The sequence below is a fragment of the Crocuta crocuta genome, unplaced genomic scaffold, assembly GCF_008692635.1.
Source record: "Crocuta crocuta isolate KB4526 unplaced genomic scaffold, BGI_CrCroc_1.0 scaffold119, whole genome shotgun sequence".
Taxonomy (NCBI): Eukaryota; Metazoa; Chordata; class Mammalia; order Carnivora; family Hyaenidae; genus Crocuta; species Crocuta crocuta.
This window is the reverse complement of record NW_027551562.1, coordinates 9,976,079-10,000,219: the sequence shown is the minus strand read 5'-3', so window position 1 is coordinate 10,000,219 and position 24,141 is coordinate 9,976,079. Positions and strand designations below refer to the sequence as shown.

Sequence of the window (24,141 nt, the reverse complement as noted above, 5' to 3'; positions counted from 1 at the left end):
CCACGGGTGTGCCCGCTGTTGTGGGGGCCTGGGCTCCTGTGTCCATCAGGGGCACCCCGCATGCGGGGGCAGGGGCAGCTGGTACCGGGGAGGCCTCTCTGAGGGGCCACCCTCACTTTCCTCCTTTTCCAAGGGCTTCGAGTGCCCCGGGGCGGGCTTGCTGATCCTCCCATGATGCCGTGGGGGCGCCCCAGCGGGAGGGCGTTGCTGCGCCGGCAGCTCCGTGAATCTGTGTGCTCCCCCTGCTGTCTTGCAGCCACCCAGGTGGCCCCAGGGGACCTGCAGGAGCTGTTCCAGCAGACGTCGGCCCGCATCTTCACGATCAACTCCAGCGGTGAGTGCACGCCGAGCCCGGCCTCACCCCTACCCGGCTTGGCGGCTCCAGTGACCGGAGGAGGTGGCGTGCCCTTGGCCTTCCCCTGACTTGGCCACCTGCAGCCCAGGCCCTGGCGTCTCTCTCAGGACAGGGAGGGCTGAGCCCTGTGGCCTCAGGGCAGGGTGGGTGTCACTGCTCACTGGCCCGGCCGCTCCCATGTGCCTTGTACTTCTGGACATGTCCCCACGGGGGAGGGTGGCCTCAGAGCCTCCCTCAGACTGACAGTGCGGGTCAGCTTGTGGGCCGAGGGTGCTGGGGTCAGGAGTGACAGTCCGGTCTCACGGGGCCAGGCCAGGCCTCATCCTTATTGGCTCCTGCAGACGGTGGGGAACAAGGGGGGGCAGGGCGGCAGCGAGGACACGGGGGGCTCACCGCACTCTGTGGGCAAGGTTGCTGTTTGCCCGGAGCCCTAAGCTCCGTCCGGCCCAAGGGAGAGTGTGCCCGGGCGAGGGGAAGGACACCCCCAGACCCAGGCCGAGGCCCCTGGAGGCGGCTCCCAAGAGCCTTTGCGCCCACAAGGGCCTAGGGGCCTGTGCCTAAAGGGGGAAGGGCCCTGCCTGCGGGGTCCTGCCGGGGGTGGGGCTGGGCTGCGGCAGCGGTTGTCCCTGGTCCTTTGGGTGGTCTCCCCATCCTCCCCCCTTCCCCCCCGCCTCTGCTGGAGCCTGGAGGCTTCCTGGGGGAGGCCTTCTTGTTCCTTACGCTTGTCCTTTCTCCTGGCAGTAACCGCCTTGGAGCAGAGCCTCCGGTCCCTGGGGACGCCGAGTGACACGCCGGAGCTGAGGGAGAGCCTGTGAGTGTGTGCTCGTGGGCGTGGACGTGGGTTTGCCCTGCGTGTCCACAGACCGAGCCAACAGCTGCCTGCACCCCATGCCTGCCCCACACATCCGACGGCCAGCCCAGCTGTGCTCCCAGCCTGGAGCTCATGCCCGGCGTCACCCTCGGGGGGGCGCACACGTATGTCATCTGCAGAGGCCGCTTGCACCCAGTGGACACGCAGGCTGGGCTGGGGTCTGTGGTTTTGATTCTGCCCCCGGGGGGTCCTGTTGGGCTTTCCTGTCGGGGTGGCCTGGAGGCCTGCCCTGGCCGGGACTGGGTGAGGAGGGGCCTAGGCGAGGTTCTCCTGACAGGAAGGCTCCCCAGGGGCTGGGTCCCTGGGGGAGAAGAAAGGAGACCTGTGCAGGGGGCAGCCTGGCTGGCAGGGGGCGGGGCAGCTCTGCTTACGCCCTGCCAGCCTGGGCCCGCTGGTGCTTCCTAAGGGCCCCATGTGGTCCCGGCCTGGCGTGGGCTGGGGGGTGGGGTGGGTCCTGTGTGAGCCTGAGCCTTCGGCCTGGGAAAGACGGTAGTGTGGGGGGTGGACCAGGCGTGCTCTGGGGGGTGGGCTGCGGCCAGGACCTCAGGTCTCTTCCTGCCATTGACGTCTGTTGGAGAGGTCACAGCCCCCTCCATCTGTGTACCCATCACCCGTCCATCTGTGTACCCACGCCCCCACCCCCCCATGCATTCNACCCCCCCCATGCGTTGGTTCACCCATGCACCTACCCACCCGCCTCACCCATCCCTGCGTCTGTCGTCCGGCCGTCCACACGGGCACCGGGGGCCAGTCCTGCCACATTTGGGGGTCCAGAGCTTGAGGGAACTGAGGGCCCTTTGCAGATTTTATGTGCAAATCTGTTTTTAATTATTCTTTTTATTTCTTTTTTAAAATAACGTATTGTTTTCTGATTGTGGAAGTAGCATATGCTCACGATAGGAAATTTGGCCACACAGGATGTCTGAGGAGGCGCTGTAAGCGATTTGGTATTTCCTGCCAGCCTCTCCTCAGATCCGTACACGTTTTGCAGAATTGGATTTCAGTGAATGATGTTCCGGATCTTGCTTTTTACTCTTGGGATTCTGGGGTGCGTGTGCCCTCACCACACGCCAGAAATGCCCTTCAGGGCTGCCGGGGACACTGTTGACGCTGCGTCACAGCCGAGCTGAGGCCTAGAGCTGGATCTCCAGCCCTTCCCGCCTCCTGCGTCGTGACCAGGCCGTGGGGAGTGTGGTTGGGTCTTGTTTGTCTGCGCCGGTGTGCGTCCCTGCAGTGGTGGCCGTGGGTCAGGCGGTGGCATCTTCAGGGCCCCTGGCCCTCGAGCACGTTTCCTGGGCTGTCTCGCCCAGCTGGCCACAGGCCGATGTCACCAACGTGGGCGTGGCGTGGAGTGCTGGCTCCTGCACCTTTCCGGCCCGACTCAGGGCCTGCCCACCGTCGCCGAGAGCTGCTGGGGCCCCCGTCCCGCTGGCTTCCACCCTCAGATGTAGACGGTCCGGCTTTGGCAGCTTCCTGCCTCCCCCGACCAGAGCCCCTCTCCTGAGGGACCGCTCCTAACCAGGCTGCAGGCCCGGAACCTTCCAGGGCTGTTCGTGGTGGAATTCGCGCACATCAGGACTGTTAGCGTTTTTAAATGACTGACCGCAGCGTAGGGACCAGCTCTGTTTTCTTTCTCCACGTTGACAGCCGCTGGCTTTTTTATTTTGCCAGATAAGGACATTAAAAAATGTCCCTTATGGCATCCGTTATTACTATCGTTTTATGGAGAACAAGACGTTTCAGTACGGCAGAAATAGATGGGATCTGATCTCGCGAGAGGACGTTCCTTCAAGATGAGTAAAGCTAGTGACGAAGGACCTCGTGCTGCTGAGCCCGAGTTTCTCACCTCGCACGAAACAGGCCTGGGCTTTGCCATCTCTGTCGGGACCGTGAAGGACCCTGCCTCGGGCTCACCTTCCTAGGCTCCCGGATTGGCCGAGGTGCCAGGTTGGAGACCTTTCGCCCGTGGTGTGAGGCTCGGTGACAGGGGGACCTGGTTTGTCTGTGTTTTGGGGGCGTCGCCCAGAGTGCTGCTGAGCATGGGGATGCTCGTCCAAGGAGCCCTGACGGCCGCTCTGCCCGTCACACCCTCAGCCTCATAACCACGCAGCGGGTGGCCTGGCTCCGGTCCGCAGGGCCCCGGGCCCGGCGTCAGGATGGCCTGGCTGTCGTTAGCCTGAGTCCGCAGCAGGCAGGGTGGCCCCGGCTCCTCGGGGCAGGCGTGGGGGCTGGGCTGCACGGCCGAGTTCCGGGGCGGCGGAAGCCCAGGCCGGCCTTCCCCTCTGGTTCTCACGCTGCGAGGGTTGCCTGCACAGGGCTGGGGTGCCGCGGACCCCCGGGGACGGTGGGGCACTGGAGGCCGCGGTGAGCTGGGCTCCAGACGAGGACGAGTGTACCCTGAGGGGCAGGAAGCAGACGCGGGTGGGTGGCCTTGCCTGGGGTGCGTGGGTGGTGCACCACCCCCCACCTCCCACCACTCCACCTTCGTGTGGGGCGTCCCTTCCCCTGGAGCCTGCCCAGCACCACCCCTGCAGAGGCTGGGCCTCCACTTCCTCCGCCAGAGGCTCCCTGTCCTGCCCCCGTGACCGCAGACAGCCTGGGCCGTCGCTCGGGTACTGGCTGGAGCCCATGCGCCAGGGCCCTAGGGCTGCAGGGTTCCTGCCCTCCAGCGCCGCCTGCCTCTTTTATTCCGGAACCCCTCCCTCAGCGCCCCCCCAGCACCCTGGCACCCTCCCCCCATTCCCCACCACACCCCCAGCACCCCACCGCCTCTGTAGCCTGGTGCTGGGGCCGGCTTGGCCCTAGACCCGTGTGCTGACCGGCTGCGGCCGTGGGCATGGGGAGGGCCGGCCTGTCCCCTCCCGGCTGTGTGATGGGTGTGTAACCTGGGTGGACCCAGACCCTTCTGGGTGGCGACCTGCCGGGAGGAAGCAGTGGTGGGCCTGGCCCCGCAGAGATCCAGTCAGGCGGGGCGTCGGCCCGGAGCAGGGGGTGGGCGCACAGTGGGTGCAGAGGGTGGCGTGGGGAGGGGGCAGTGCTCCTGGAGGCTGTGGGGTCGCTGGGCCCCAGCTCAGGAGCCAGAGCTCCGAGCCCCTCCCACGCCGTTGCTGGAGACGGTGGCATCTGGGGCCTGTGGGGGAGGCTCACCCATCCGCCGGGTGTTTTGTGGGGTCTCTGCTCGGAGACTGGCCCGAATGGGGCAGCTGTGTGTGGGGACGGGCGGGGTGGCGTGGGGCCCTGACCCGTCCTCGGGGGCCGCAGCGGCGCCCCCTCCTCTCAGTCGCCGGGCCGCCCCACCTGTGTCCCGGGTGCACCGGTGCCCACTGGGTAATGGAGGCCACGCGTGGCCTGGCCCCGGCCCTGGAGCCGGCCTGTGTTCTCGTCCCAGCCCCGGCAGCCACCCCCTGCCTCCCTGGTTTGCCGAGCTTGCTGTTGTTCCGCTACAAACGGGTGACAGAGGGGACCGTCTCCCTGGGGCTTCTGACGGGCCGCCTCGGGGCTGCAGGGCTGCCGCTTCACCCTGTACGCGTCAGGTGGCCCAGTGGGGGTGTGGGTGAGAGGTGTCCACCCAGCTGCTCCCTGGGGGGCGGGGCCGAGGCCCTGGGGGGGGGGTTCAGGGAGGGGCCCCAGGGGAGGTCCTGGCCCCGAGCGAGCAGCGCTCTCCTCCCCACGGCAAGATTTGTGTGTCAGGATCGGCACCGAGGGGACGGGTGTGGGGGGCCCTGGATCAGGGTGATCTGCACTGCACGGGGCTGCAGCTCTCAGAAGGGCTTTGTGCCGACGGCCCCGGGCTGCTGCAGGGACACTGGACAGGCTCTGTCCCTCCTCTTCTTCCTGTTACACCGTGGCTATAGATGCCCAGCTGGTTGTCACTCAAGAAGCGGGGTGGGGGGCGCCCTCAGCAGCCTGCTGTCATCACTGATCTGTGATTGGCCCTCATCTCCTGGGCTGACCTGACACCTGCCCCTGACTCCTCGGAGCTCCTCTGGGGTCAGAGCCTCACTGGCCAGGTCTTTTTTTTTTTTTTAACACACGAGGAAACTGAGGCCGGGGAGGGGGAGCTTTCCCAGGGCCACAGAACGAGAGCAGAGCTGTAGAGGACTGTTCCGGGAAGTGAACGTGGCATGCACCTGGCCTCGTGGGCCTGGGGACGCCGTGGGGACTAAGACATGATGTTGGGCTCCATCTCCAGGGGAAACCGAGGCCAGTTCAACCACAGAGCGGGTGAACCACAGGGTGGAGGCCTGTGGTGGCTCCAGATGTCTGGGCTCTGCCGGGAGCTCTCAGAGCCGCGGCATCTGGAAGCTTCTTTGCTCACGATGGGCAGCGACTGCCGCTGAACTCAGCTGGGTGCCACCTGCAGCGGCCGCACATGGTCTCTCATGGCTCAGTGGCCTGCCGGGCGCTGGTTCGGCGTGGGCTCTGGGCAGACGCACCTGCAGGGATGGCGGAGGCCGGCTGGACCCGGGAGCAGGGACCTGCTCCACACCTGTGAGGGACACCCTCTCTTCGGCTCCCAATGCCTGTAACACAGCAGTGGATATGGCTCGTTGGAGGAGCCCCAAGGAGAGGCCTGCAGCCCAGTGACGGGTCCTCGAGGTGGGCCCAGGGCCTTGCAGGCCCGGCAGGTGGCTTGGGCTTTATTTCCAAAGCAGTGGAAAGCCAATGGAAGGTTCTAGAAGGCAGTGACATGATGGATGCAGGCTGTCATTGTGGGTGGAGGGAGCCCTGGGTGGGGCCTGGAGAACTGTCCCCTCGGCCTGGCAGGTCAGGGGCTGTGCTCCCTCTTGCCTGGTGGCATCGAGTGCACAGACCCCTCCCACCCCCGATGGCCAGGCAGCTGTGCGTTACTGCAGCGCCTTGGGATGGCCTTGCCCCTGCCTGCAGGGCTGGGTAAGGGCGGGCCTGGGCGCTTGCCTCAGGGGCTGCCAGGGGTTGGGGAGCACATGCCGGACACGCGGGCTGTTGCCTCCTGGTCTCCCAGAACCCACCCCAGGGTGGCGGAACCCCTTCTGCCCTGGCCTTCGAAGGCTCAGGGTTTCCTCAGGAAGGGGACGGGAGGGGGCGGAAGGGGAAGGGGTTTCTGAACGTGTCCGGAAGGACTGGGGAAGGTGGACGGGGACCGACTGTCGGATTTGGCGAAGGGAAGGCCCAATGACCGTGGGAAGGCACAGGGTGGGTCATGTCACCCCATGTCGTGGCATAGACCTGACCCCTCCTGCGTGACCTTCCCCTGCGTGGACACATCCTGCCGTGGTCGGGATGCTCGTGTCCCTCGAGTCCTGAGGCTGGAACTAAGCCCAAGGGGATAGTGTCAGCAGGCAGGGCCTGGGGAGGCGCGGAGGGCCTGGGGGGCCCCTCATGGGTGGGCTTAGTGCCCTCGGGAAAGGACCCAGAGAGCCCCTCTTGCCGCGTGGGGACACAGTGGGGAGGCGGTGCGTCTGGGCCGGGAAGCGGTCGTTGTCTGCTGTCTTTCCGAGCCGTCCAGCCCGTGGGCTTCTGTTATAGGGGCCCCAGCGGGGAGGACGCACCCGTCTTCGGCTTACGGGCACTGGATTGTTACTTCGTGGTGATTCTGAGGCGCTGCTGTGCACGTGTGTGTGTGGCCGTGTGTGCTGAGTCCTCCCGCCTGAGCACTGGGCGTGGAGCTGCTGGCGGTAACTGTTCAAGGTTGAGGGCCTGACAGCCTGTTTCCCTAAGTGGCTGTGCTTCTGCGTTGCCAGCAGCAGGCGTGAGGGCCCTGCGGCCATGTGCCGGGTGACGTGCTGCCTCCTTGGGAATTTGATTTGTATTTCTTTCTTTTTTTTTTNTAAGCTCTGAGCTGTCAGCACAGAGCCTGACGTGGGGCTCAAACCCTTGAACCGTGAGATCATAACCTGAGCCAAAGTCAGACATTTAACCGACTGAGCCCCCCAGGCGCCTCTGTTTGTATTTCTTGATAACTAAGCACGTGGAGCATCTTTTCACAGGTTTATTGACCTTTGAAGACATGTCCTTTCAGACTCTTTCCATTTTTGAGTTGGGTTTTTTGTCTTTCTGTGGTTGAGATACTCCCTTCTTTTAGAAGCTTCTTCCACCCTGTGCAGCCCTTGCTTTCCTGGGCTTTTCCCTTCCCAGGTGCGGGTCATGCATCCCTCTCCTTTGCTGGCTTCTCATTCCAACCTGCTTCTGTCCACGTAGGGGGTGCACACGTCCGTGGGGCTCCTGTGGCCCACTGTCCGCTGCAGAGACCCGGCCGGTGGCTGTGGGCGCCCTTGCCTTCGCCACCCCGGGCGTCCTGCACAAACATGTCTCCTCCCCTCCATGCTTTTCCAGATTAGCTACTGGGCCTGAGCCTCCAGGCCCTTCTTCCCCCGCTNCCAGGCAGCTCCCCTTCCTCCACAAACTTGTCTGGGTCCCTCAGGCTGGGGGGCGCCTGGGGCTTCTGGGATGCCTGCTGTGCTTCCCGGCCAGTGAGCCCCTGAGGTTAAGCCCCTGGGGTGCAGCATGGGCTAGGGGTCCTGGCTAATTTGTTTTTAATGATTATCCAGTTCCAGCACCATTTGTTGGAAGGATTATCCTTTCCCTGCTGAATACTTTTGCACCGTTTTCGAAGTTACTGGGCTCTGTATGGCTGCGTTTTGGGTTATTCTGTTCCATCTGGACGTCTGTCTTTTCGACGGCACCTTGCTGTCTTCCTCATGGAAGCTTCACAGGAAGTTCCAATGCCAGCTGTGGGCGCCCACAGCTTTGCTCATCTGTGCTTCAGATTGTTTCGGGTACTTCCGGTCCTTGGCATTTCAATGTAAATGTTACAGCGGCCTGTCAGTTTCTGTGATTTTTCAGTCCTGCTCTAATTTTAATTAAGATTACATTGAATCTGTAGACCAATGCAAGGAGAATCGCCGCCTTTACAATCTTGAGTTTCCCAGCCGTGAGTGTGGTCGGAATTTCCTTCATTCCTATATTCTCCCGTTTTAGCTGTTCCTTGCAGGTTAGTGTACAGGTCTTGTCTGTGTTTTGTCCAGTTTGCCAGCAATTTCGTATTTTTTATGCTTTACACAAATTATTACTGTTTAAATTTCACTTTCCAGCAGTTGGCTAGAGGTGCACAGAAATACCCCTGACTGTGTGTCTCCCTGTGTCCTGGGATTTTGTCAGATTCTCTTTATCCGATTGAACAAGTTCCCTTCTTTTTTGCTAGTTTTCTCAGAGTTTTCATAATGAATAGGTGTTGAACTTTGACCACTACTTTTTCTGTACAACGTATTGAGATGGTTTTCTCCTTTTAAAATTTATCCTGTGTCACAAATGAGAATTTCATTAATTGCTTTTTAAAACATTTTTTTGATGTTTATTTTTGAGAGGGAGAAAGAGAGAGCGCGTGAGCGTGTGCGTGTGCGTGCACAAGTCAGGGAGGGGCAGAGAGAGAGGGAGACACAGAATCTGAAACAGGCTCCAGGCTCTGAGCTGTCAGCACAGAGCCCGATGCGGGGCTTGAACCCATGAACCGTGAGATCATGACCTGAGCCGAAGTCGGATGCATAACTGACCGAGCCCCCAGGTGCCCCGCGTGAATTGCTCTTTGAACGGTGGGCCAGCCTCGTGCTCCTTGGACGAGCTCTTGGTGGTGAAGTCTCATCCCTCTCACGTGCTGCTGGGTCAGCGGCTCTGATGTTCTGCTCAGGGCTTCTGCTCCCGTGTTTCTGAGTCACGTGCGGTGTCTCGTCTCCCAGAGCCTCCGCTTCGGCCCTGGCGTGGGCCTCGTGCTGGCCTGGGGAGAGCCGAGCGGTCCGTCTTACGCGGGGAGCGTGTGGTGTTGGTGCAGCCTCTGCCCTGAGCACGTGAGGGGAGGCCGTCTGTCCTGGTGTTTGTGGGACTGTTTATAGGAACAGGTTTAAGTCCTGCGACCCATAGACACAGACCTATGTAGGTCTCCCTTTCTTTTTGAGTCAGTTTTGAGGATTCCTGCCTTTTGAGACGTTTTTGTGTTTTGTCGTAGTTATGAAATCAACGTAGTATTATAATAGTTTCATAATATCTCCTAATAAGCTTTTCCACGTCGCACCTGGAGTCCTGGTCTGTCTCTCATTCTTGATTTTGGTAATTTGTGTTTTCCTCAACTTGTCTGGACAGAGTTGTGTAATTTATTTTATTTAGTGTGGTTGACACAGTATGTCAAGAGCTGTGCAGTTTTTTGATACTTTCAGAGAATCCCTTTTGATTCTATTGATTGTTTCTGTTACTGGTCTGCTGTGTTTTGTTAGTCACTGAGCTGTATGGTATCTCTGGTGTTTCTCTTTCTACTTCCCTTGGGACTGGCCGGCTGGCTCCTCGGAGCTCCCAGTCCCTTCTCAGGTGTGTGGGCCGCTGTCCCGCCGTTCACAGATGGCCTCAGGGTGGCGTGGCGCCTGCTGGGGGGTCGGGTTGGGCAGGGAGGCCTCGCTCGCCGTGGTCTGCACGTGTGGCCACTGCTCTGGGGTGGACAGCCCGCCGCCCCCAGCGCAGGAACCGGGCCGACTCCTCACGCTGCTGCTGTGTTCTCGCTAGAGGCCCCGCGGAGTGAGAGTGCTCTGTGACTCGGTCCCTGCCAGGAGTTTGGTGGCCTCAGGGCAGAAGTGGGGAGAACGGTGGGGGCAGGGGTGAGTGTGGGATGGGGCGTGCCTGCCCCTCCCAGTTGGTGGAGGCCCTTGTCCCACTGCCTCCCCCCCCCCAGTGTCCTCCGTCCGGGTGTCTGTGGAGACGGCAGTGAGGCAGGGGTCTGCCCGGCATGCTGAGAACAGGGACCGTGGGACTGGGGGGCACAGGTGGGGACTGCGCTTCCACAGGCACACACGTGGCCACGTCGGGGAGCTCTGGGCTTGGGAGGCGTGGAGGCTCAGACACAAGGAGGTCAGAGGGACGCGGAGCCGGCAGGGCCCCCGCGCAGGACGGCCCCCAGCTGGGAGGGCGCGGGGGTGGGGGGGCGTGGGGGCCGCGGGAGGCGTGGCAAGGTGAACGGAGGGCTCANTTCATGCTCTGTGTGGCCCCAGGGCAGGTGTCGGGGACCCCGGCCCACGTCTGCCAGGCGTCCACCTCGTCAGACGGTGCCCCCACCCCCACCTCGGCCACGCGGGGGTCCTGCGGGGAGCACGGGGGCGTCAGGCTGCAGCTTGGAGGGGCGGGAGGGCTCTTCCCTGCCGTGTGTCAGGCCAAGAGCCGGGCCAGGGTCCTTTCCTTGGCTGGCGTGTGGCCGCAGAGGCCCCGGGCAGGGCTTGCACAGGGCCACCCCGCTCCCCCAGCTTCCCCACTGGGATCCCCTGGCGGGCATTTCCCCTGGGGGTTCGTGGCGCGGCCTCCTCGCTTGCGTGTGAGTGTGGGGCCGCCGTGCGCGGAGGGGGTCCACCCCGATCCAGGCCTCACGCCTGTCATTCTCTCCCCTTCCTCGCCTCTGTCTCTGCCCCACTGCTCTGCTCCTTCTGCATCTGCGGTGTGTCCGTCCCTCTCTGGGCTCCAATCCTCGTCCCCTCCCACGGCTGCTGTCTCTTGTGCCTCTGGCTCTTTCCTCCTGGGCTTCTCCCTCCTGTTTGCTCGCTCCCCACACTCACCGCGCGTGTCTCCTGCCCTCCCCTCCCCCTGCTTCTGCNGCCTCAGGCACGCCGTGCAGCAGGAGACCAACCGGAGCATCGAGGCCAGCGCCTGCGCCGTGAAGCAGATGGCGGAGCTCCTTCAGGGCTGCTCCTGGGTATGTGGCCCTGGGGGCCGTGGGGGGGTGGGGCGGCCTGAGCTGGGGCCAGGACGTACCCACTCGTCACGTGGTGCCAGGGCCCCTCACGCTGCCTCAGGCGCGGCTTCCTGGGGGCGCTGCTGGGGAAGGTGCACCGAGAAGCCAGTGCGCTGCCTGAGGCCCGCTCGGTGACGGAGGCCGGTGCACAAGCCACGTGCCGTGTGGCCCCGCTCTCACGAAGGGTCCGCAAGCCACAGACCTGTGCAGCCAGCAGGGGTGGGGGGTACGGGCCTGGGAGGGGAGCTGGGCCGGCCTGCAGGCTGAGGAGCTCTCTGGGGGAAACAGGGAGACGCTCTGAAACCGGCTGGCCACACAAGCCGTGGAGGTCACGTGTGCGTGGCTCTACTTAATAAAGTTCAGTTACATTGTAACAAAATGTAGCCTAGCTCGCAGGCGGAGTTGTGCTTTGAAAGCTGAAATCCCCCTAAGGAAGCGTCCCAGAAGCGGGAGTCCACTGTCCAGGAAGGTGCGGACACAGTGTGCCGCATACACGTGGGTGCCCAGCCTAGAGTCGGGGCCGTGGCTGTGGCTCTCCGTGGGAGGAGCCCTGTGGTCCAGCACTGTGTCCACGGTGCTTTTGTGGTGTTGGCGCACGTGCGTGGCCTCCTCACGTGTGGCGTGGCTCTTTGCTTGTGGGCTCCGTGGGCTCCGTGTTGCCTCGTTCGTCCAGGAGCACGTTTCCGGGATCTCCTGTGCGTGGCTCTGCGCAGCGCGTCCTCATTGGGTGCTCCTGCCGTCTGTGCATTGCTGTTCCCACCCCCGTGTACGTGGAAGGATGCTGAGGCTCAGAGAGGGTCCTGCCCGGAGCATCCCGGCCACAGGGAGGAGCCTCGGCTACACTGCAGCTCCGGGCTTCCTGGGGCCAGAGTCCGTGTCACCGGTGTGCGCCCTGGGGGCCGGGGATCGGAGCTTGAGTTCCGTGGGGGTCGGAGAGGTTGCTCTTAGCCTAACGTGTCCTTCTTTCCTCCCTCCCCCCACCTAAGAACATGGCACGCACGGAGCACCTGCTCTGTGCCCCTGGGAGAAGGACGCAAGTGAGGTCCCCTTTGAGGCGCTCGCGGTTCCCTGGTAGACAGCCTGGCCGGCGGGGCCGCGGTGGCCTCTGCGCCATCAGAGAAAGGCTGTGCCGTCATGCTGGGCTGATGCTGGCCCTGGCGGACTGGGGAGCGGAGGCGTTCGCACAGAAGCACCGAACGGTCCCCGGGCTCTTAGCTCCGTTCTGAGGCACACGTGTGGGCCCCTCACAAGAGCCTCAGCTGGACACTCAGGCCCGGCAGACCCGCACCCGCTGGGGCCTCTGAGAGGTGCCCGGTGGAGAGCTGGTGTCAGTGAGTGAATGGCCTGGCCGTGCAGCTGCAGTGGGTCCTTTGTGGCTCGCGTGGTGGCGCGGGGGAGGGGTGGGCACCAGGCCCAGGGGCCAAGTGCAGGTTGGAGGTACAGATGGGACCCCTTGGGACATGACGAGAGGTGCAGGAGGGGCCAGGACTTTTTGTCACTGTCCCATCCTGGTGCAAGGCCACGGGGCACTGGTGTCACTTTGTGCTGTGTGACGCGGGGAGAAGGGAGGGTCGGGGCTCCTAGGGCCCGTGGGGCTCACACAGACCCCGCAGGCAGTGCCAGCTTCCAGGGCTTGCTTGTGTGTCCCTCGCTCTGGAGCGCGTCTTGAGAGCCAGTTTTCTGCCAGCCATCGTTCTGGGCAGCAGGCGCACAAGACACCAAGTCCCGTTCCGGTGGAGGGGTGAGGCTGTGTGCGCTGCTGAGCTCGGTGGTGAGAGGCACGGTCTGACAGTGGGGTGTCAGCTGCAGCCTTGTGTGTGATTGGGCTCAGGACTCTGGGGTCAGTGGCCTGGCTCCACCACCTGTGTGGCCTTGAACAGGCCACGTGGAACTTGGGCTCTCAGGTGGCGAGTTGTGGGGACCAGACATGCATATCGTGTTAGCGCAGCGCCTGGCTCTGCGGCCCGTGCTGAGGGTGGGAGTGTGGGGCCCGGCGGGGGGGGTCTGCAGGGGCACAGGCTGACCTCTGGAGCCTGCACTGGTGTTTGACNCCCGTTGAGGCCACGCTGTCTCTGCAGCAGGAGCGCCTCCAGCTGGAGCGGCTCAGGACTCAGCTGTCAGACGGCCTTGAGCGCTACGGCGCCGCGCAGCAGGTGAGGCACCGGCGGAGGCGGCAGGCCGGGTGGGGTGGGCCTTGGTCCCCCGAGCACCCGCTCTGGCGGGCCTGTCCCCAGGGTGGCCTGGGTGGTCCTGACCCAGGAGCAGAGGGGTGGTCCTGACCCTCGGCTCGGGGGTGGGAAGAGCGGGCATCGCTCGTCCTGACGGAAGGACACGGAGACCCCGAGCTCAGGTGTGTGGGCGGGGGCGCCCCCCGGGGTGTCAGCAGAGCCCGGCCGGGCACCCAGCTGAGCACTCGACTTTCCCGAGACCCCAGACATCTGCATCCGGTCCCGGAGCCGAAGCTCTGCGGTGCCGCTGGTCCCTGTCCGGTGCTGGGCGTGCACCTGCCCGTCTTCTCTCCTCCCCACCGCCCTGTCCCTCCTGTCTCCTCTGTTCTTCAACAGAAAATTGCGGAAAAGTCCAGAGTTCTGCTTCCCACGGCGCAGAGGGGTGCCAAACAGCAGGTGCGTGCCGAGGGACCGCCGGGCCGGGGGCGCTAGGTGACGGCACAGTCCACTGCCCTCTGTGCTCAGGGAGGCGCAGGGGGCACCGAGGGCAGAGGCCCCACCCCGGGGCGGGGGGGCTCCTGACTTGGCTAAGAATCTTTTAGAAAGCTGGCGTGTACATCCTCTGGCTCGGGCCGAGACGGAGGACTGAGGGCCGGCCGTGTGCTTGCCCTGCGGGAGGGGTTGTGTCCCACCAGCCCTCCGGGAGGGGAGAGGGCAGAAAGTGAGTCCTGCGCGAACAGGGCAGAGAGGACAGAAACCGTGTTTGAGGTGCGGCGGCTGAGAATTCTCCAAAACTGTGCGAATATCTCAAGCCACGGGGTGAAGAGCCTCCATCACGAACAGGATAAATTTATCCTGTTCCTTAAAAACCACCCTTACTCGTATCATAATAAGATTTTGAAAACTTAAAACAAAAATAAAATTTTAACAGCGGATTAAAGCCTGAGGGAAGAAGTCATCTTATTTTTAAAGAAGCAACAAGTTGGGGCGCCCGGGGGCTCAGGCGGTTCAGTGTCCGACTGTGGCTCAGGTGATGATCTCGCGGGTCGTGGGTTCGGGCCCCGTGTCGGGCTCTGTGCTGACTGCCAGCTCAGAGCCTGGAGCCTGTTTCAGTCTGTGACTACCTCTCTCTCTGACCCTCCCCTGCTCGCGCTGTCTCCTCGCGCTGTCTCTCTCTCTCTCTCTCTCTCAGAAATAAATAAAACATTTAAAAAAATAATAAAAAAATAAATACTAAAAAAATAAATAAAGGAGCGCCAAGACTCACACCTGGCTTCTGAGGCGAATCAGTAGAAGCCAGAGGACAGTGGGGAGAGAGTAGTGGCCCACATGAAATTTTGCATCTGGTGAAAGTAGTTTTCAGAAATGAAGGCTGAATAAAAGATTTTTAGCGAAACACAAACTGCGGGAATTTATCATCGACAGAACTCTGACAGCAGAGGACAGTGGTCCCAGGCGACGCGCTGTGACTTATGGCTGCTTTTGAATCATGGTCTGCAGCCGTGGGGCCTCGACGTGGGGCAGGTGGAAGCGCCTGGCCGGCAGCAGCACAGGAGAAGGAGCGGCCGTGTGGGAGTGTGTGTGCCGTGTCTGGTCCTTCGAGAAGTGACGAGAACCCTGACCTAAGGTGGCTGCCTGTTGCCTTCGGCAGGTGACACTAAAAGATAACACAAGAATATGAATTATAACATAATAGAGAGGAATATATGGAATAATAGATGATTAATTTAAAAGAAAACGGGTGCCTGAGTGGGTCGGTCGGTTAAGTGTCCTTCTTTTGGTTTTGACTCCTGTCATGATCTTACAGTTCTTGAGTTCAAGCCCTGCATCAGGCTCTGCACTGACAGCACAGAGTCTGCTTGGGATTCTGTCTCTCTCTCTCTCTTTATGCCTGTACCTCCCTCATGTTTTTTCTCTCTCGAGATCTCAAAATAAAAATTTAGAAAGAAAGAAAGCAAAAAGAAAAATAAATCAAAAAACAGGAAGGAAAGCAGGACACAAGTTGTAAGGTGGTAGATTGATACCAAATTCATTTATGACTACATTAGAATGGCCTGACTCCTTTGGTGAAAAGGTACAGATTGTCAGACTTGGTTAAAATACAAAACTGTGTAGTGCTTGTAAGCAACACCCTTTAATCCAGAGAAATGTTAAAAGTAAAAGGATGGTTGAAGATAACTGTGAAACCAAAGAAGACTTGTGCCACGTGCTAGTATCTCAGTGAGCGAAGTCCGTGTGAAGTGTCAGTGCAGACAGAAGCACGCTTCACAGGGACGACACAGAAATTCAGATGTGAGATGTAGTTCTGTATAGGCACCTGATAACATAGTTTCAAAACACGTAAGACAGAACTGACAGTGATAAAAGGAAAAATAGTAAATCCACAATCATAGTTGGAAATTTTAACACACCTATCCAAAGGACTGATGAAGTAAACAGAAAAGTTCAGCGAGGATCTTGAAGACTCAGCCAGTACGATTAATGAGTTCACTCCTACCAAATGGACATCACGTCAGCTGACCGCAGGGGAGCAAGCATTCCCTGCAGGTGCTCAGCGCATGCTGAATCCAGTCTCAACAGATTCCAGAGGGTTGACATGACCCTGAGTATGCCTTCACACTGGCACAATTAAACTCACATTGGATAACAAAAAAGAAATTGCCAAGTTTGAGAATTAAAAGAATACAGTTTGAAGGAACCCATAACTCAGAGAAGCAATCATAGCAGAAATCAGAAACCATCTTGAACAAAAACGAGATTGCACCAACTCAAGGTCTGTGGGTGCTGCCAAGACAGTGCCCAGAGGGAAACTCATAGCTTTAAATTCTTCCATTAGGAAAGAAGGAAGGTGAAAATCACAGATCTGAGTCTCCATCTCAAGAAGCTAGAAAAGCACCAACAAGCTGAATCCTAAGGAAATATAGAGGAAAAAACAAGAATCAATGAAATGTAAAATAAATACATAATAGACAAATTCAACAAAGCCAAAATTTGGCTTTTTAGAAGGACTAGTGAAAATAAGGAAATCCTACAAGATTAATCACAATACAGAGAGAAAGTACAAATTACTAGTGTCGTGAATGACAGTGACCATAGCATGGATCCTACCAATTAGAAATGACAGAAGTATGAAGATATTAGGATACAACTTTATGCCAGTAAATTTGACAACTTCGGTAAAATATAAATTGCTTTAGAAAAATGTGAGTTATCAAGACAGAGAGAGTCTGAAAAGTCTAGTATTTATTAAAGAAATGAAATCAATAATTAAATAATTTCCATAGTGAAAACCCCACCAAGAAAACTGTAGACCTAGATGCTTTTATTGGTGAATTCTTCCAAATGTTTGAGGAATAAATATTAACCAGTTTATAGAAACTCTTCAGTATCTTAAATCTCAAATGAGGGAACACATCCCACCTTGCTTTAGGAGGCCAGCAAACCCCGATTCCCAGTGCTTCCGAGCGTATCACAAAACGGAAAGTAACACATTCTCTTGTGAGCATGGGATAAAAACCCCCAGCCAAATCACGAGTAGACCGAAATCTGGCAATATGTGAAAGGCCAGTACGTTGTCATAAAGTGGGTTTAGTCTGGGAGTGCAAGGTTGGTTTACAGGCAGAAATAACCCACGGAAGCCGCCATGTTAGTGGACGAAGAAAATCTCCTTGATCATCTCAGTAGAGAAGAGCACTTCACACCCACTCAGGGCAGGGAGTGAAACTCCGGGCGGGCGGGTAGAGAGGGATGCCTCCCACCTGACGATGGGCATCTTCAAAAGGCCCATAGTGAGCATCACACTGGCGAGCTGTTCACATCTTTCCTCCTGAGGCTGAGGACAAGGCATGGTGTCTAGTTCTGTGGCTTCTGCTCCCTGCTGTGCGGGAGGGTGTGTCCAGTGCACCAACGCATGGAAATAAGTGAAAGGGAGAAGAACTGGGGAGGAGGAAACCACTTCAGAGACCACATGACTGTAGCTGGCAAAGGTGATTGAATCTGCAGATCAACTTAGAATTCGGAAGTGGTTGTGACAAGGCCAGTAGACAAGAAGACATCACGCCAGCAAAAGACAGCTTGAAAGTGAAATTTAAAAAGTGATGCCGTTAGCATCAAAACTAGGAAGAAGCCTTTGAGCAGCTGTTTGAGGGGCCGCTCAGGGCCTGGTGCTGGACTGGCCGGGAGTTGAACTGGGAAAAGGGGCCTGTTGAGCAGATGACCAGTCCAAGTCCGGACACCCCGGGCCCTGCGTCTGCATGTGGGAGTCGCCAGGGAGCCAGTGCAGCCTGTCACCGGTGGGGCGGCGTCCTGCTCACATTGAGAAGAGCTAGCAAGACCAGCCCCCCCGGTGGGCATGTCCCCGTGGCCAGTGGGTCCTTCCGGGTGGCTGATGCGGGGTCATTGGCTTGCACGCACCCCTCTTGTGCTGCGGCAGAGGGAACATGTGCCTCCCCCTTCCAGCCCTCCCCTCCCCCCGCCACAGTGGGCTTGGCCGGGTGCCACGTGATGCAGGTGCTTTGGCCGAATAACGGAGGATGCGCTGAGTCTGAAACAGCGAAGGACGTTGTCGTACAAGGCCCCAAGCCCGGCACAGCTGTGAAGGCTCCGTCTCTTGGTGAGAAAGTGCCCCAGGCCACGGCCCGTTCTTCTGTGGCTGAGAGGGGCCGGGAGGCTGCGTGCATCTCAGGCCCTTTACCGTAACCCACCCTGTGCACAAAGAGCACTTCAGCTGGATCACAGACATACATGCGAAGGATAAAGCAGTGAAGCTTCTAGAAGATACCATAGGGGTCTGTCTTCACATCTTTACGATGAGCTAACATTTCTTATGCAGATGAAAACATGCAAAGTATGAAGAAGAGACTCAACTTTGTTAAATTAATGCACCCTGAAGAGAGCAAAAAGGCTGCCTATGGCGTGAGAGAAGGTATTTACATAATGCATATCTGAAAAGGATTCATGTCCATAATACGTAAAAGTCTCTAACAACTCAATAAGAAAAAGGCGGACAGCTGGTTTCAAAAACCTAAAAGGACAAAAGCCGTAGGCACATCACAGAAGGGGACGTCTAAATGGCCAGTGGGACACATGTGCTCAGCGTCTGCCTTCAGAAGGAAAGTGACCCCTCAGTGCTGTCACTGCATACCACCTGTACCCACCAGAGTAGCTGAGGACAGACATGCAAGGAAACGCCACGTGCTGGTGAGGATGTGGGCGGCCCAGCCTGTGTGCTCCTGATAGGAGAGCAGCACCGCCAGCCCGGAACACCGGAAGATTTACCTGAGTCACGCGCACTCTCCTGGGACCTTGCAGGTCCCCCCCAAGCACAGAGCCAGTGTGGATGCACACGTGTGCTCAGCAGAAGGCACACTGAAGAATGCCCGTGGCAGCCGGACACGCAGTAGCAGATCCCTGGGAAGGGAGCCAGCCTTCGGCGGCACGGTTAGATCACTCGTGCGGAATTCGTGCACGGAAGCCTGTCGCCAGCAAGGCCCACCGGGGTGACCTCGGACCGAATGGCGAGGCAAAGAAGCCTGAGACCGGGGGACAGAGGTTGACACCAGGCCAAAGTGATGGCAGTGTTAGAAGAGGCGGGGTTTTCCTCGGCGGGGGCAGCGTAGCAGCCGGGGGCCTGGCGGGGCCGTGCTGGGAGCCGGCGGCGTTCGCGCTCTCTCCCGTGTCGGAATTCAGACCTTATGCTTCTGATCTGGGCATCGGACTGTGTTGTAGTTCAGCAGAGATTTTTAGCGAGGAAGGGGACGGTCAGCAGTGCTTCTGAGAAGTTGTGAAAGGTTATTTCCAGGAGTTCTGCAGACTGGAAGCCGCGAGATGACGTCTTACCCTGTCCAGCACAGGCGTGATGCTGCATCGGCACCACAGACCCCGGGGCTGCCGTGTGCAGGCTGGAGGTCCCACCAGGGGTGAGGGGTGCCCACTGCCCCTGCTCCCACCTGAGCCCGGCAGTGGGTGTGGCCGTGAGCTGCTCTGCCCTCTGGGCCGTGGCTGGTGGCCACGTGGGTCAGTCTCAGACCGGGTGAGGCCCGGCGGTGTGTCTGGGCTGGCTCCTGCCCTTCGTAGGGGACAGTCCACAGTCTGGGCTGCCATCGGCCAGCTCGGCATCCATTCCGCCAGAGCCCCGCGTGGCCACGGCCGTAGCCGCAGCAGGAAAGGCACGCCTCCCCTTCCACGGTTTCCTGGAAGTCCCTCTGGGCACGGGCACAAAGGCCCCAGTTCTGTTCTTTCCTGTCGGTGTCGGGGGAAGGGTTGCTGCACTTCTGCCAGTTCTGACATCCTGGGCTTTCACAAGTCTCCAGAAACTTCCGTTAGCTAACAGTCACTTACTCTGGAGAAATCGATGACCAGCCTCGGGCTGCGAAACCGAAGCAGTTTCCCCAAGCCTGTGACCAGCTCACACCCTGCGCCCTGGCCCCCCCGCCCCCCGGGTCACCGTGTTCTTGCGCGGAGCCCGGGGTCGGAGTGTGCGAGTAAGTGGTCCGTTTCCCAGACCTCTGAGAGCCCTGGGTGCCAGGCGTGCGTTCTCCCCGCCTCCCCGAGGGCGCCCCAGGCCGCGGCTCTTCTCACGGGAAACCGCTCACAGCCCCGAGGTCCCACAGTCACGTTGGTCTGTGGGTTTCTTCCGTACGGGCGGGACCCAAACTGGCGGCCTTGGATGGAGGAGAAAGCCCTCTTTGTTGGCGGCCTCTTGAGCTGGAAAGCCATCACAGGGCTGTCCCCTCCACGCCGGCCCCAGCGTCTTGCCAGCAAATCCCAAATCCCCAAATTGGGCCTTTGTGAGGAGAATAAAGGGGCGCTTTCTGATCCTTGCACAAGATCAGGCGTCCAAGCCATTTCTTGCTGCCCTGGCTTGTCATGAGCCGCTCAGGGAGGGCGGCCTGTACCTGGGGAGGTGAGGGCGCCCGGGGAGGTGAGGGTGGGCCCTGCCCGGGAAGGTGAGGGCACCCAGGGAGGTGAAGCTGGGCCCTGCCTGGGAAGGTGAGGGCGCCCGGGGAGGTGAGGCTGGGCCCTGCCCGGGGAGGTGAGGGCACGCAGACGCCCTTTGCTCCCAGCTTTCGCGCTGCTTCTGTGGAGCCCCAGACTCCAGGGGAGGTTAGGTGAAGTGTCCCGTGACACCTCTGTCACCGGCGGCTCTGACTGCTCTGCTGGTGGGTCCGTGGGGACTCTTGTGTAGATGCGCTGTGGTTTTCCAGTGCCTTCTCCCGGGGCAGATGCAGTGAGTGAGCTGTGTTTCTGCCCCTGCGTGCGCAGGTGAGGGGCCTTGGGGCAGCTGTCACGTGTACCTGGGAAGCGCCAGGACCTGTGGGGCCTCTGCTGCTGCTCTGGGACGGCCTGGGAGGGGTGCAGGGGGAGGAGGCGGTGCACACGCTCCTCTGGGGGTGGCACCCTTGCCTCCACACAAGGACCCGTGTCTGTCCTGAAGCTTGCCTGTGCTCCCGTCATTTTCTTGTGCACTTGCTGACGGCAGTGACTCTGGGGTGGGGGTGTCAGCCCCCTTCCGTGGGCGTGGACACTGGATTAGGGAAGCCGGGGAACTCGCCAGGGCCGCACAGCCTGCAAAGTTGTGTCCTGGCCTTGCCGCCTGGGCTGAGGGACAGCAGTCGGCACGGGGGTTCCCACGTGGTCCATCCTGCTGGGCGCGTGGCTGTGTGGCGGGCACCTGTGGGTGCGGGGTTGTCATCCCGTTCTGCAGATGAGGACGCTGAGGCCCGGAGAGTGTGCGGCGGGCGCTGGGCCAGACACTGGCTCGGCTGTGTGCCAGCCCCTCCTGGCACTGCTCGCTTCCTCCCGCCCACACCGGGAAGGGGAGGTGGTAATTGCCACCTTGGACCAGTAGCGCTTGTCACCAGATTTTTTAGATCTTTTATTTTATATTCCTGTATCCATGTATTTATTTACGTAAAGGCCTCTTGTGGCTGGGGGAAGGGGCTCCACCCGTGGCTGTGGCCGTGTGGAGTCGGGGGAGGACGCTGGCTCTGGAAGGGGAGCTGGGTGAGTGCGGGCCTCACGCTTCCTTCCCTGCCGCGGGTGAGTGTGCCCCCCGCACGGGTCGGGGGTGGCACCGGAGAGAGAGCCCTGTCTTGTCCCTCCAGGGGCTCACAGTGGTCCTGTGGTCCCCAGGGCCTCCCACCCGCGGGTCGCTGGGCCATGCAGCCGTCCCTGCGTCTCCCCAGTGTAGTGGCCCACGTACACGTGGCTGTCCCGCTGTCCTGGCCCACGTGCACTGGCGTTGCTCAGAACTCTGTGTGTGACCGGCCAAGTCCTCGGTGCACGGGGCTCCTGGCATCCATCCACTGTGTCTCCGGGCCTGGCGCTGGGTGGGCGGTCACAGGCCCTGAGGGTGTGCCGGACAGGCTGTGTTCTCCCCTCTGCCCGGGCCATCCGAAGACTGCCTGGCGGGCCCTCGGGGGCTGTGGCATGGCCAGCACCCTGCCGTGTGGCCGAGCGGCACAGGAGAGCAGGAAGGTGGTCTTCCCCCACCTCCCGTGGGCTGACTCCCCGCAGAGTGCCCTGGAGAGGTGGCAGAGTGACAGAGTCCCACCCTGCATGTCTGCTTCGGGCCCGTCGCCCGCACTCACGAAGGAGGGGGCTCCGCAGGAGTTGTGTGCTTGCGTTGGGTGGCTGGGGGTGGCTGTGCCCTGCCCTCGGTCTGTGTGCCCGTGCTGTCCTGCAGTCGGGGTGCCATGGTCCGAGTCAGCGCCTGGGGTGCAGCCGGGGAGGAGGCTCAGCCCCACCTCCCACTCTCCTCCCCCCCGTGGGGTACCCAGGCTGGAGACAGGCACCCCCACAGGCACCCCAGCACCCCTGCTCAGGACCTGACACCTGACTCACTTGTGCTCAGAGTGTCCCCTCAGAGAGCAGATGGTTAATTGTAGGGAAAAGTGGCCATTTTATTGAATCCCCAGATTTGGAAACTGAGACGTGAGTAAATAACGAAACCACAAAAAGCCCCTGTGGCTTCCCTTCCCCACGGCCTGGTCTCAGCTAAGGGGTTTGCAGGACGACATGCAGTCCCTGGTGTCGTGTGCGCCCCGCCCCCGGGTGGGAGCCCACGCCTCGGTGTCCGCAGCCCCTGCCTGTCTGGCTGCTTGACCCGGCGGGGACCACAGCCACTTCCAGAGCCGGTGGCAGACGGCCTCCTGTGAGAAGCCGCCGTTCCTGTTCGTGGGTGAACGGGCATTGGTTGGGTTTCACGGAGAGCTGAGGACGCCCGGAATCCTCATTGTGGAGGGGCTGGGGTCTGCGCCCCGCAGCCGACCTGGGACAGCCACAGGCCCCGTCAGGGCTGCAGGATGCAGGCCATGGGGCCTCTCCCCTCCCAGCAGCGCAGGGTTCCCGCAGCCGAGGCTCAGCCCCGACGGGGAGCTGCCGCCACGAGCCTGGGGCGAGGCTGTGGCCTGGGCCACGCAGGGCTGACTGGCCCATCTCTGTTGCCAGCACAGCCCCGGGGCCCCTTTTGCTGAGCTGCCTGACGATGGAAAGATCTTTAACAGACGTGACGGCATGTGGCAGGGCCAGGAGCAGGCGCCGCTCCCGGAGATCACCGAGGACGACGTGGAGGCCATCCAGCTGCGCGGGGAGGCCGTCCTGCAGATGGAGGTGAGGCCTGGGCCTGCTGTGTGTGCGTGGTGTGCGTGGGCGTGGGGGCGTGGCCGGGTGTGTCCCAGCACCAGTGGCCCCTTCGCTGGACTGCGGGGGCCTGAAGCCCTGTGAGCCCCACCCTCTTCTCCCCTGGGCCTCCCTCTGCTCCCCTGCCGGGCCTGCAGGGGAGGCCGGAGCCCGGGCTCTGGACACAGGATCTCTGAAAGCAGCTTCATCTAGAGAAACGGGAACCTGGGCAAGTTGGTAAACTGAGTCACCAGCTCAGGAAATGTTGCCGCGTTTGTTGTCCCTCCCTGAAGGAGGTGGTTACCCCCCCAGGGAGGCGGGGTTCGGCCCCTTACTTCTAGGGCCCCCTCCCCATGGCAGCCGCTGCCTCAGCAGAGCCCCCGCCCTCTCACACTGCCGTGCTCCCCAAAGGGGGAGGTGCACCCGCCTGGGGCCCCCGCAGGAGGCAGCAGCACACACGGGCCTCTGCTGTCCCTGAGACAGGAAAGGACCAGACACACACGTCTGTGCGTTCCTGTCAGCACAGCGGGGCCGACTTTCCGCGAGAAGCTGAGAAGGGGATCCAAGCACGGTCGCCCCTAAAGACATGGGGCGCTGGGGGTCCCTGGAGGGGGAGAGATCTGTGCTCTCTGGGTCGGGAACTGAGATCCTGCGGGAAGGGCCTGCGGCCCCGCTGGCGCCGCGGGTGGGGGGGGCAGGGGCAGACGCCAGGTGGGAAGGTGCCCCCTCCACCCCGGGCCTTGTCCTGGCACCCAGGGAGCTGCCCACCAGCTGCACGGCCCGGGCGTGAGGACAAGGGTGAGGGTCCCCCTCTGACGTGGGCTGTGGGGCTCCTTGGGCAGCCCAGGCCTGGGCCCTGTTGCCCTTCTCTGCGTGGTGCGCATGGGCGGAGGGCTGGGCTTTGCCAGGGGTGATGGGTCCCATGTGGAGGCCTGTGCAGGACGGCCGAGATGGAGGGGCCTGGGGCTGCGGACCTCAGAGCCTGGTGGGGGTCAGCCAGCCAGGTGCTGAGCCTCACTTCCTCCTTGGAACAGCAGGGACTTGCCGTGGTGCTCCCAAGGCTGCGTGCCAGGCACACATGCGGTGTCCCCTCCCCCTCCCCCAGTGCTGCAGCTAGCTGGTCCTGGTGACAGCCTCTCCACGTGATGAGTGAGCCAAGGGCAGAGGCCAGGCTGGAGTCCCGGGGACAGGCGGGCGTCCCCAGGCCCCCACGGGGCCGGCCTGGAGCCCAGCTGCTCAGGCTGACGAGGGTTGTCTGTCCAGAGCTGCGGAGGACAGTGGACCATGGTGGGGGCGGGTTTGGGGAGCAGCCTGGGAGGTTCAGGGGTGGCTCACACTTCAGCTGCTGGCGGCTCCCCTGTGGGGCTGGGCAGGCTCCTGACCA

General features: G+C 61.0%; 1 protein-coding gene across 1 annotated transcript in view; it reads left to right on the top strand.

Annotated features, from left to right (window-relative positions):
- The window catches only part of TSNARE1 (t-SNARE domain containing 1), an 88,719-nt gene that overhangs the window by 49,162 nt on the left and 15,416 nt on the right, over positions 1-24,141 (top strand). The window contains exons 5-10 of the mRNA XM_077750019.1: positions 257-334; positions 1,097-1,166; positions 10,839-10,929; positions 13,047-13,121; positions 13,533-13,592; positions 22,587-22,748. Of these exons, the coding sequence (XP_077606145.1) occupies positions 257-334; positions 1,097-1,166; positions 10,839-10,929; positions 13,047-13,121; positions 13,533-13,592; positions 22,587-22,748 (536 nt within the window). The remainder of the gene's footprint in view (positions 1-256; positions 335-1,096; positions 1,167-10,838; positions 10,930-13,046; positions 13,122-13,532; positions 13,593-22,586; positions 22,749-24,141) is intronic.